This window comes from Acanthopagrus latus, chromosome 6, assembly GCF_904848185.1.
Source record: "Acanthopagrus latus isolate v.2019 chromosome 6, fAcaLat1.1, whole genome shotgun sequence".
NCBI lineage: Eukaryota > Metazoa > Chordata > Actinopteri > Spariformes > Sparidae > Acanthopagrus > Acanthopagrus latus.
Window position 1 is genome coordinate 22,727,658 of NC_051044.1, and position 13,007 is coordinate 22,740,664.

The 13,007-nt window shown below is 42.4% G+C and overlaps 1 protein-coding gene across 2 annotated transcripts; it reads left to right on the forward strand.

The window, feature by feature from the left end:
* Positions 1–581: 581 nt before the first annotated feature.
* Positions 582–8,418, forward strand: myorg (myogenesis regulating glycosidase (putative)). 2 transcript variants are annotated; one of them, XM_037102196.1, is made up of 3 exons: positions 582–701; positions 3,275–3,636; positions 3,810–8,418. In XM_037102196.1, exons 2-3 carry the CDS (start codon positions 3,374–3,376, stop codon positions 5,599–5,601), a joined length of 2,055 nt encoding a protein of 684 aa, XP_036958091.1. In that variant the 5' UTR covers positions 582–701; positions 3,275–3,373; the 3' UTR covers positions 5,602–8,418. The 2 variants fall into 2 exon arrangements, with proteins under 2 accessions (XP_036958091.1, XP_036958092.1); XM_037102197.1 differs by having other exon boundaries at positions 607–705.
* The last annotated feature ends 4,589 nt before the right edge of the window (positions 8,419–13,007 follow it).

A 13,007-nucleotide genomic window follows, 5' to 3' on the forward strand; every position in this document is an offset into this window, starting at 1 on the left:
AGGTTGCAGGATAAGCAGCTGTTTTGATTGATGACTAATAAATGAATGAGCTCATTTTAAAATGAAGATGGCATGAGTGGCACCAAGACATCCTCTTCTCCCACAATCAAGTGAGCTGATGTCATGCAGCTACACTCGGATGCTTCTTTTCAGATCTGTTGCTTCTCAACAAATTAAATCAAATCATGTTCCACATCATCCCTGGAAAGCTCTGACAAGATGAACTGGCTGTCATTCACTTTTCTTCAAAGACTTCAGTTTAGTACCAGGCTGTAGCAATGTGTCCTGTTCCATGACCAGCGTGGTCATCTACATCACAATTATGGTGATTATTATAGGTGCTTAGTGGTGATATCTACCTTACATTAGACAAAATAAATAACCAGTGCTGATAAGGTCATCATGTTGCATAGAAATACCAAAACACTATTTCTAAACGTGCGATTTTTTATTAATTGTTGCCCTGCTCCTTTAAAAAAAATGTTTTGAGCACATTTTCCAAAGTTTTTCAACCTGTGTGATTTGCTCGTATCACGTAAAAAGCTGTCTGCTGCGTGAGTAAATAAAGACCGACTGGACTACATTTCCCATGCTGCCGTGGGCGTTGCCAAGACGGAAACGCAACAAGATGCCTTGATGATCATTTTCTGTGAACTGTGGAAAACAAGTTGGGGCAGGAGCTGCAGAGGGGGCTGCTGACGGTAGGTAAACACGACTCTTTTTTTTTTAAAAAAACGAGCGGCTGAAAGTAAAACAGGACGAATGTAAAGAATAGTTAAACGCCATTTTAGTTGCATCCATTCCGTTACTTTCCCTTCGTTAACTTTGGAGCACAGCTCAGCGAGGCGCGCCACGACGGAGCTTTTCTGTCCATGAGGCGACGTGTGTACAAGTTGCAGAAGAAGACATTTCTCGTCTGTGTTATGAGGCTCTGAGCTCTGAAGTGCTGTTCGCATGCATTGTAGGTTTGCATTTCATGGGAAAACAAAAACACGCACGTAAAAAGCTTAGCGCGAAATCAGTCAAACGCAAATAGACACGTCCACAGTGAGGGTCGTCACTGTCTATATCTGTTTAAAGTGCTCTGGAAACTTCTGCTAGTTAACGTCAGCTAGTTAAACATTCAAGCATCGAGTTACCCAGTACACAACTACAGGGTGAATGCTGCAACGCGCAGGCACATAAACATCTTGCGTGAGTGTTTCTCACACTTGTTTGACTGTATCAGCACCCCTGTGTTTGTTTTCCCCCGGCCACATCAGATAGGGAATCGGCTGAAGTGGCAGATATGAGCCCCCGTGATCACACCCACAACAGAGAAATGCACCAGTCTGAGCATTTCTCTGCCTTTGCACACACTCTCTGTGAGGAAAATCTTGTTTGAGTTGAAGATGGCCGTTCAGAAAAGCCACTAGATGTGTGGAAAAAAAGCTGAAATGAGTCAGCCATCAGTTAAGTGACAGAAATTTATCATTATCATTTTTTTTTTCCATTTGTCATTTGTATCAATTATTTCTTCCAAATGTGAACATTTGCTCTGGAGCTGCGATGATAAATGGAATAATACTGAGTATAGTCAGTGGGCGATTTGACAGGGGGTGAGGTGGAATACATAATGACCTTGTTAACCTGCCACCCCCCTCCATCCCCCAGTAGCAGAAAGAGTGCAATGGCAGAAGGGTTGTGTGTTTGTTTGCCTAGTCTGCCTGAGTTATTGATCCTTTTCCTGAGGTTTGTCCAAGTTAGAATCTATGACCTGGACTGTGACTTTGGAACCAAAAAAACCCAAAAGTGTGCGAGCCATAAGTGAATGAACTGAAACTGGTCACCCCCCATGTTAAAAATTGATAAGGTGCCTACTGAGTACAACACTGTGGTCTGCATTTAACCCATCGTCTCGTTCATCCTAGATCTCTTGTTCTGCTGGACAGGATTTAAGTTAATTAGATCCTGACTGCTAGGAATTAACATGTGTTGATAGTGGGGGCGGGGGTGGATTACTCAATAAATTGATAAATGCTTAAAAGAATGTTAGTTGCAGCTTGATGTCATATGTGCAAAATCAAAGAATCAGAAAAAAATCACAAGTTCTTATGTCAAATGCACTTTTAGAATAGTGATAATAATTTTAAAAATCTACATGAAAAGACATACATTTAATAGAAAAGGCCTAATATATAGTTAGTCTTCCCATGACCTCCGGGGTCAGTTTTTCCCCAAGTCCAGCAGCCTGAGAGGATCTCCAAGGAACAAATGCTTAGTTCTCTGTTAATTAATGATGGGCTTATGTTATCACTCCTGTTGTTGGGGGAAATCTATACAAAGGGTGGTTGAACACAGGATAAGTCAATTAGATTGCTAATTAATAGCAAGCATGTTTTATTATCGACCCTTGCTGCCATGGCAGACCACGAGGGTCAATTGCAGCGAGAAGCAGTCAGCGAACAGAGAATCTGCAGTAGACTGAACTCCCCTCGGTCAGCTGTGCACTTTAATGTAATCTATTCTGATTAGCTAAAGCCACAGTAACAAACATCAACTAGTTAATTACCCATAAGAGTTTTTGCAGTATCCCTGCTGCAGTAGAGATGAACATCTGTGTTTCTGTTTTTGTTGGATACGTTGCCAGGATTGATAAAATGTCCGATTTTTGGCGAGAAAGAACCAGGTTACGTCCAGGTTTAGTTAGACCAGCTTGATGGAGCACAAAGTTTATTATTCTTTCCTCTCCTTCCCGGGACTGGCAGAGCTTTAAGGCCAAAATCCCCCTTTTCTGCTTCTCTACTTCCTTACATACTAATGAGTTTTCTTTCAATCGAACTCATATGTTAGAATTACTGCTGGGAACATCCACTTTATCCTCTTATGGGTAATTGGCAGCAGATTTGTTTTGTTAAATCTCAGACACATCTTTAAAGTTTACTTCCTGACAGCGTAATACCTCTAAGTGCTGTGAAATCACATTGTGCAGCAATGCAGATCATGTAAGACAATTCTAGAAATGTAATGGAGGCTTTGAACTGACAGGGAAACAAGATAGACTGAGAAAAGGGTAGACATCTCATCTGCTGGTCTGACTAGGACTGTTTCTTTTCAATGCATCTGATAGTTAAGTGGTTTTAAAGCTCAAATTTCATGGCTGACCAGAACTAGTGACTAATATTAGCTGAAAGTACTACACTGAAATCAACGATCGTATGAGAAGAGCAAAGATTGCATATAAGACCTCTGCACTGACTTTTTTAATGTTGGTTATCTCTCTCTCTCAATACAGGTAAGACAAACTGACATAAAGACACAGGTTTCCCTGGAAAACATTTCAATGACCCGTAGAACAGCAACTCTCAGATTTGCCTACTGAACAGTACAAGTCATGTATCAAGTTGTACCAGGAGGAGCGGGAGGGACAATCACAGATGTTATCCCCAAGCAGAAACACAGCAAGGACACTCGACCCTTAGTCGGAGCTGGAGTGATTGGCCTGGTGCTGGTGATTGCTGCAGTGACTGCTTGGTGTTATTACATAGCCTCCCTGCGCAAAGCTGAGCTGCTTAAGACTCAGTTGCTGGATCTGAATAAAGATGGCTACATTATCCGTAACCAGGGAGGGTCTATTGTTTTCAGAATGGATTTCAGGTTGGTATTTACAGTGGTCTTTGAAATGTTATGTTCTGTTATGAAAAATATTTTAGAAAAGTTAAATGTAAATTAACACAGCTAACTACAGTTTTTTCACTGTTACAAAAAAAAAAACCTGAGGTGTGTGTTGAGAGATTCTTGAAAATATAATTATATTTAAATCTTGGCAGGTCAGGTACTCTTGATTTGGATTCATGCTCCAAAGAAGGAGAGATGCTGAGCTGTGAAAGAACCACAGACAGAAAACTGAACTTCTTTATCGAGACAGTACGACCCAAGGACACGGTACAATGCTACCGAGTGCGCTGGGAGGAACTTGTTCCTGACATTCCGGTTGAGCATGCCATGACATACAAGTTTGCACACTGGTATGGTGGTGCAGTGTCAGCAATTCAGCACTGGCCTATTTCTATTTCTGGCCAACAGGCTCCCAAACCCTTTGTTACTAGTGACATCTACGCAAACCGCAATGAATTTGGTGGAATTTTGGAGAGTTACTGGCTTTCATCCAATGCTACGGCAATCAAGATCAACAATTCCGTGCCCTTCCACTTGGGCTGGAATGACACAGAGAAGACCATGTCCTTCCAGGCACGTTACAACGACAGTCCCTTCAAGCCAAACCCAGGAGAGATACCATGTGCTGAACTTAGTTACAGAGTATGTGTGGGCTTGGATGTTACATCCATGCATAAGTACATGGTCCGCAGATACTTCAACAAACCAAACAAAGTGCCCGCCAAAGTCATGTTTCGCCATCCTATATGGTCAACTTGGGCACTACATAAGACTGACATTGACCAAGAGAAACTGTTGACGTATGCTGCCAACATCCGCAAGTATAACTTTAACTGTAGCCACCTGGAACTAGATGATCGCTACACTAGCCGCTATGGAGAATTTGAGTTTGACCAGATAAAGTTCCCCAATGCCTCGGACATGTTCCAAAAACTGAAATCAGACGGATTTCTGGTGTCACTATGGATACACCCTTTTGTTAACTACGACTCAAAAAACTTCCATACTTGTGTAGAGAGGGGGCTGTTTGTGCGGGAACCAACTGGCCAGCTGCCAGCCTTGGTGCGTTGGTGGAATGGCATTGGCGGCATTTTGGACTTTACAAATCCAGAAGCCCGTGATTGGTTTTCTTATGAGCTACGTTCACTGCGATCCAGGTATGGGGTGTCATCTTTTAAATTTGACGCAGGGGAGACCAACTACTTACCATGGAAATTTAGTACCAGAACTCCCATCCGGGACCCAAGTTTCTTCACAAGACGTTACACGGAAATGGCTATACCTTATAATGACAGAGCCGAGCTGCGCAGCGGCTACCAGTCCCAGAACATATCCTGCTTCTTCAGACCAATTGACAGAGACTCTGTGTGGGGATATGAGTTGGGTCTCAAGTCTCTTATCCCCACAGTGCTCACCATCAGCATTCTTGGCTATCAATTTATTCTACCAGACATGATTGGAGGGAATGCCTATCTGAACCGCACGGATGGGAATCGTGTATTACCCGATCGAGAACTCTATATCCGCTGGCTGGAGCTGTCAGCCTTCATGCCCTCCATGCAGTTTTCAATTCCGCCATGGGAATACGACAACGAGGTGGTTGAAATTGCTCGGAAATACACAGCTCTCCATGAGAGTATTGTGGCGCCACGGGTCCTGGAGCTGGCTGGTGAGGTGCTGGACACCGGGGATCCAATCATACGGCCCCTGTGGTGGATTGCCACAGGTGATGAGACAGCCTATAAAATCGACTCCCAGTTCCTGATTGGGGATGACCTCATGGTAGCCCCAGTTTTAGAGCCTGGAAAGCAAGAGCGTGATATCTACCTCCCCGCCGGCCGTTGGAAAAGTTACAAGGGGGAAAGATTTGATATCAAGGAGCCACTTCACCTCACGGACTATCCTGTGGATCTGGATGAGATTGCTTACTTTGTTTGGGTGTAGCACGAAGGGAATGTTGAGCCGAACAGACTTGATTAGCCTATGACCCAATTTGCTTGTAAGACAAGCTTAGGAAATTTTGCTTTTGTGGTTGACAGGAGGGACATTGTATGAAATTGGAAAAACATTTCTGTAACAAAGTTTTAACACTACGTGACGTCCTCAAAACCTCATCCGGAAATTTTTTATTTCATTTAAACTCACATTAATGCTTTTGCATCGTTTGTGATTTATGTTGTCTTCACAATGTAACTCTTGCTTACTGGCAGCTACTCTAGCCATAAGGGATAATAATGACTTAACAAAATGGTAAAATATGATATGACAGTAGCACAAGAAGAGAAAAGTCATAAAGTCAACAAACTGACTTACTAATGTGAGTTAATCACTCACTTCTGAGTGATTAACTCACAAGTCTGCTAACATCAGTTAGTATTCACCACCATAAGCTACCAAGTAAGGCTGTGCAAAACCCCAGAATGTAATAAAGTGAGTGAGGATGTGTTTTTAGTGAATTCAGATGTTCATTTATACCTTCAGAAGGTAGTCTTACTTTTTTGTCATTTATCAAAAAGGGATTGTGCAAACTGTGAATTGAGTAAGGCATAATTGCCATTGTGTGCCATAAAGTTGTTATCATCATTGTCAGTGCACTTTTAACTTAAATAAAAGCCAAACAGATTGTCTTATGGGAGGATAACTGAAGGGGTGTCATTTTTGTCATAAAGCAGGGAGTAGGCCACATAACATATTCTTTATTGATGAAAAAAACATCCCAGCTTGACTGGGATATCCTACCTTGCTTTGACACTAATGACTCCTCTTCTCGTCTGCCACCAGATACTTTTCAGGAAGTCAGGGTTTATGCTTCACTTAACAGGATGAATGCTTGAAGCTTAATCATTACAAACAGCATGCGCTCTCATTTGTGTAACAGTGTCATGTAACTACTCTTAGCCCAGTAGAAGATGCATTTATTAGGCACTAAATATTTTATGCTCCACCTCAGGTAACGGCTTTTTGTGGCTGTAGCGGTTTTTTTTTTTTGTTAAGTGTCTGGTAATTGACTTTATTGTGCTTTGCTGACCTCTGAATGCAGCTAAACAGCTATTGCTATAATGTATAATACATTGACTTCCACATCCAAAATAATAAGTCTCTTTGGAAGGTTTTCTGATGTTTGTAATTCTGAAACACTATTACTTAATACCTGCCTGGTATGTAGTGTTGAAGTCTATAGATGCAATTCATTTTGAAGCATTTAATGATCAAATGAACTGACTACAGGGTTCTTTGTCACCTTGTGTTTTGTTAATGTGAATATTTTGAAACTGCAGTGATATGTCCTAGTGCCATATGTTGATAATTACTGCCACGTACTTTGTGTGATATGCTGTTATGCTATATTCATTACATTTACATTGGTGCATGTTGTACATTTATTATGCAATATTATTGTTTATTTCTCCCTTAATGGGTAAGTTAACTTTTATGTGCAATGACATTGTCAACAGAACAAAAGTTTTCCTTAGTTTCTCCTTTAGCTCCTTCAAAATAGTTTTCCATAATTGTGGGTCAAAATGTGTTATTGTATATTATACAATAATAACTGCTGTTAAGGCAGCAAGTGTATTCTTTTAAAGGGTAACTCCACCATTTCTTCTCCTCAAAGGGGCAATATGTTAGAATTTTAGTGAATAACTAGCAGTTTTGACATGATGTTTTCGTATGGTGTTGCATAGATCACTACAGAAGTTAGACTGCTAACGAGTAAGCCCCGTCCTATCCTGGTCCATAGCTCGGGTGCTGTCAGTGTAAACACTAACACTTCCGTCCCAGCTTGACCTGGTAGCTACATGGCTTAGTAAGCTAACTAGCTAAGAGTAGCTAGCAGCAATTAGCAGTTTCAGTGATCTGCTTCCTGTACCATATTTGTTTTGAGTATGAATTTGACAAGTAGCCAGTTCTTACACATATGCACCTTTTTTAAAGCTTACAGGTTTTGGGGAGTACTGATGCATATATGGGAAAAAGTAGTAAAAGTAAAAAAACAGCAGTACCAGTAGAGTAGTACACATTTTTGTGGCTCCAGAGGAAGCTGCATGTAATTTGATAAATTGCCTCCAATGAAGTCACTCATTGGCAAAGTTGCATCGTTGGTTATGTAAGCACCAGATTTTGAAAAGCAGTCCACTGGTTTAGCATTGCTCTCCTATGACTCACTAAAGATTTTATACTACTATTATCACGTACACACTAGTACGCCTCAAGACCTGAAAACAAACTTTAATGTGTTACATTGATGGACTTGCCCTTTAAGTAACCTCCCACAAAGGAACACCAATAAAGAATGATATTGGTAACATCATTCAGCAAATTCTTACGGTGCAGTTTTCTCATTCAGAAGTAATTAAATGGTGCCTGCCTCTCAGCTGTGATGTGGCCTGTGCTGACTTTCACTTGTGGCTCACAGGTTGACCTCAGTGGTTTTTGTTTGTGCCTTTTGACATAGTTTTATTGTAACATCACTGCCTATTTATAGCAGTTCTCACTCAGCATCTGGGCCAGGCCAACCTCTGAGGCTATTTCCATCTCAGCCAGTCTCGCCTTATGACAACACTGATACGCCGTGTCTCAGACTGAATGTTTCTTCGCTTTTTGGCTCTTTTGACCCACTGTGTGCTATTATTTGCTTCGAGTTGTTGTAACGGAACATTTGCAACATTTGCTTGTTACTTAAGGGCAGAACTAATTTCCGCAAGAGAGGCATAATTGATGTAATCTTTTGTGAATGTATTAAAAGATACAAGTTTGACTTTTGCTGCTTGTTCACATTTTGTTGTGTGCTTAACTTGCATGGAGTACACAGGAATCTTTTTCTCCAGAGATCACATTTTACATTGTGCTGCCACGACTACCAATACCAGATGACTCCCAGAGTGGTCGATATATGCCTGACTACTTTTTACACATGGACGTGACATTCAGGTCAGTAAGCTGACCGTGCAACCAGCGAGCCAATAACAACTTGTAACCTCTTATGGGCCTGCAAACCATGAAAACTGATATGCCTATCAATTCACTATTGAAAGAGACACCCTTGAGGGACTTTACCAACTTTTGGCGGCCACCTCATCATGGGGCAATAATGACAAGGTGATGAAACAATTGTGCAGGTTATTTGGAGGCGGCGTTTGGATCAATAAATCATCTGGTTGTTCATGATTTGAGGCCAGGGAGCAAGTGAAGAACATACAACCAGACAAGAATGAAAAATGATAAGCAGAAACACAACAGTATTTAGTTAAATTATAGCATTAAGTATGATTGTTGTTTTTGAGTTCAAACTGCCTGGCTGGACCACTTCTTGCAGCTCTGGTCGATCTTTCACGTGTTTGGGGAATTTATTCCATTTCACAACAGCGGGATATGCTTCAGAACTACTTTGCTTTATTTGCCAATGCCTCATCTTTCTAAAACATTGATCTAGACTCGCAGCCTGTGCGGGGAGGACATACATTCATTGATTAGCTGTCTGTGTGTTGCAGCGATCAATATTATTTGTCAGTTTGCTTTCTGCAATCATATTGTTTGGTTCTGCCCATGTTTTCATAGACTGGACAATTCATTTATGCAGAAGCTTTAAGGGGAAGTTGAACATTTATATAGGAAGGGTTGAAAAAGAGAGGCTATGAAAAGAAGGACCATCGTATATTAAAACAGTTGGGCATTTAGTAATTATATTTGTGCCTGGTTCTGTGTGGAGGCTCGTGCTTCACCTTTCCCACTATTTTATGAATTTGTTGATTTAAGGAAGAAAATTCAGATTTACCTGTTGTTGATGGCAGGTAACAGTATGATACAAAGTATTTAGAATAAAGATAGAGAAGAGGATTTAGACATTGAAATCTACGCAGTGACATCAAATCTGTGGCTGTTTTGGCCGTGTGGTGCTGCAGACATCCAGAAGGGTGCAGTGTAGCTTCATTGATAAATCCTTTGTCTGACATGTCAGTGGACCATGGTCCAGATGTTACTGTATGCAGACAAACACACACACGCGCACACACACCAAGCAGGACACAAAACTGGCAGAGCACTCCCCCCCCCTTCCTTCTCCACCTGTGAGCCCACCTGTGTGTCCATCTGCAGAGGAGAGGCGCCAGTTGTTCTGGTCAGGAGCCAGTGTGTCTCAAGTACCGTCCCATATCCTCCTTCTATGTGCCTGTCTGCTGTCTGTCCTCCCCAGTAAGGCAAATATATATATTACACTAAGAGAGAGAAGTGGTGCTCAGGACCACAACCATAAAAACACTGCTGACTCAGAGAGAATATGTTTAAATAAATACATATTTTGCACCGGCTTACTTAATGGGCATGCTTAAAACTGAGTGTGAGAAAAATTAGTATTTGAGAGCTGTATTGTAGTGTACGTTTCTGTGGGTTACAGCGCCATTACATCAGTGTAAGTTGTAATTTGTGCAGCTAAACTCAGTTGGACTTGAATTAACAGTCACTATGAGCTAATTAATGAAAAATACATTGCACTTTTATTCCCACATAAAAAATCAATCACTAAATAATTCTAGATGAACATTACAACTACCGAATCCATCATCGAAATTGCTGTTTGATCACAATTATAGGCCCGAAATGAACAAGAGACAAACAATGACGAATAAGCTTCAGTTTTATTAAAAAAGCTTTCCGGCTTCTTGGAGTTAAGTGTGGAATGAGCGTTTATTGTAGGGGACCACAGGGGAAATAAAACCCCATGGCCGTCTCTTGTGTGAAGCGAGAATCTTTGTCCTTAACCCAAGATTTTCACTCCGTAACTAGAATGACCTCGCATCTGGTGCTGCCACGGCTTGTCTGACAGGAATATGTCTGTCCTCGCTAGGTAACAAATGAACCCAACACCCCAGAGACTGGTCTCGCATCTGTTTATCTTTTTCACCTGTCGGTTCGCTGCACTGCATCAGGCTTACACTCCTCTGCAGCCTTTGTGGGTTTCAGAGCATGCCTCTGGCATTAGAAGGGACAGAGATAGTCAGTGTTGGCTGGTGGCACTGTTTGTTAACTTTATGACCGGGCATAACAGACTCGTGGGTCCAATTAGATAATTGTTTTTTTTTAATCATGCTTTTGTCCACCGATTATAAAACTTTGATCACGTTATCAGCGGATTGACAGACACATGTTTTCACATTTGGTTAAAAGTGCACTATGTAACTGGGTGGCAGTATATCAGCTATCAACTGCCGCTAGCTGTAGCTGCCATTAGCTATTTAGCTCAGGTAGCTGTTGCACCCTTAATTTTTCGAAAGAGTGCTGAAGATTCTCATGTTCACTGACTAAATGTAGGGATTTGCTGCTGTCTCTTTTTTCTTTTCTAGGCTGAACAACTTTGTTTTTTAGACTTTTTGATGACTGACAAAAGAAGCAAAACTGATGACCAACACCTTGAGCTTTAGGTAATTATCATCAAGAATTTTGACTGTTAAATGGATGAACAATCGATGAATCAAGAAAATAACTGGCAAATGATTTGATAATAAAAATCATAATTTTGAGACATTGTCAGTTGTAGCCCTCGTCTTTTTTGGGCAATAACAATAAACCCTGTTGACTCTTGAGTCCATGCAGATAGTAGATGTAGTATGGAGCTACAGCAAATGGTGACAGATATGCATACGCAAAAATTAAGGACTTAGGTGAGGACAACAGGCAGGGCACTTCCTCTGTGCCTTGGTGGGGGTGAGAGGTTGAAATGTCAGGCGCTGAGGAACAGATGCATAATTGAAACATTGCGTTGCCGCTGCAGCCGTGCACAAGGTTGTTTGATTGATACCGTTTTAGAACACTCCTGTCCCCTCATGCTCATGGGGTTTACCTGGGTAGAAACCAGGGGAGGGGGAAAGGTGCTTAGGTGGCTCATCTGGGTTTTGGAGGAAAATTGGTGCCATCCATCAAACACTACATTTAACAAACGCTAACGCAGGCCTGGCCAACAAAGGATTCGTATATAAGGCAGCGAACCGGGAAACATGTGAGGTGCAGGGACTGCTGAGGGTCTATCAATCAACCAGTCAGCTCCTTTATTTAACAAGTGAGGGCCACAGACCCCGAGGGCCACACTCCATATTCTGGCTGGTTGGGCTTGCAGTCTTCTCCTGTAAAAGGAAGAAAAGGAGGAAGAGAGGGATGAAGGGAGGAAGGAAAAGAGGGGCATGAAGGGATTGGGGTTGGGGGCTGATGGAGGTGCAGAGGGGTTTGGCCCGTGTCCCCTGGCGAGCCGGTGCGCTTCATCTTCTCAGTGCAAGGGCCTGGAACTGCCGCTTGATGGGATTTTCAGCCCTGTGGCCTCCGCTGTCCCAGCATCCATCTGGAGGGCTGCCGTGTGCACAGTGGAGAGCCAGCCACTCAGCGACACAGCCATAAAGAACAACCCGTGGGCCAGCCAATGCCACTGATCTGAGGCTTGCAGCTCTGTTCAGTGGACAGGCCAACACTCAGTGGCACACATTCCTGTCAGGGACACAGGCTGATCCCTAAGCTACTGTGTGCTCAGTGGAACAGAAGACACGCTCTGTGAGGCAGCCCGCATCCAACCACTGACTCCTTCAAAGCTTAGAAAATTGGAATGGAACAAGGACTTCACTATTCAGCATCCTTAATGGTGTGGAGAGGACTATCTCCCCTCTCTCATTTGTTCTGTCTCTGTCTGTGTCGCAGCAAAGGAATAAACCCTTAGACTTGTATTTGTGTTGTGTGACAACATTTTACAAGCGCGCTCATTATCTGATCCAGGTTAGATGCAGACGTTGTGGTGGCACATTTGGGATGATGCAAATGTTCGTGCAGTGGTCACACGGATTCATTATTGGAATAAGCCTGTTGCAGGGACCTTGCCTGAAACCACAGCCTCCTTTGCATGCTCAAGAAGACTCCATTTTTTACGGAGAAGTTCAATTTAATACCACAACGCACAGCATCCAGAACAATAATATCAGCGATATATAATTGAAAATCAAGACCAAATATGCAAAGACAATCATTACTGCCTCTCATTATTGGATCCAATTTATGTATGCCCCAGGGGACAGAGTAGCAAATAATGGATTTGTACTGTGGAGAGCCGAGATACTGTATGCGCCGTGCTGGTGGTGAACGTGCACGAGATCCGGTCTGATATAACTGACACGGGTGTGGAAAGTTTGGATTGAAAATGTTTTTGTTTCTCCTCAGGGCTATGCTGCGTCATTAGCATATCCCCCCCCCCACACACACACTCCTGACGACTGTAAATTCAGTGAATGTAGCCCTGTGGTGGGTAAGGTGGGCAGACGGCAGACTGTATAAATAAACAGAGTCTGTCTGAGGGCAGCACTGTGGCCCCCACCTGCCCA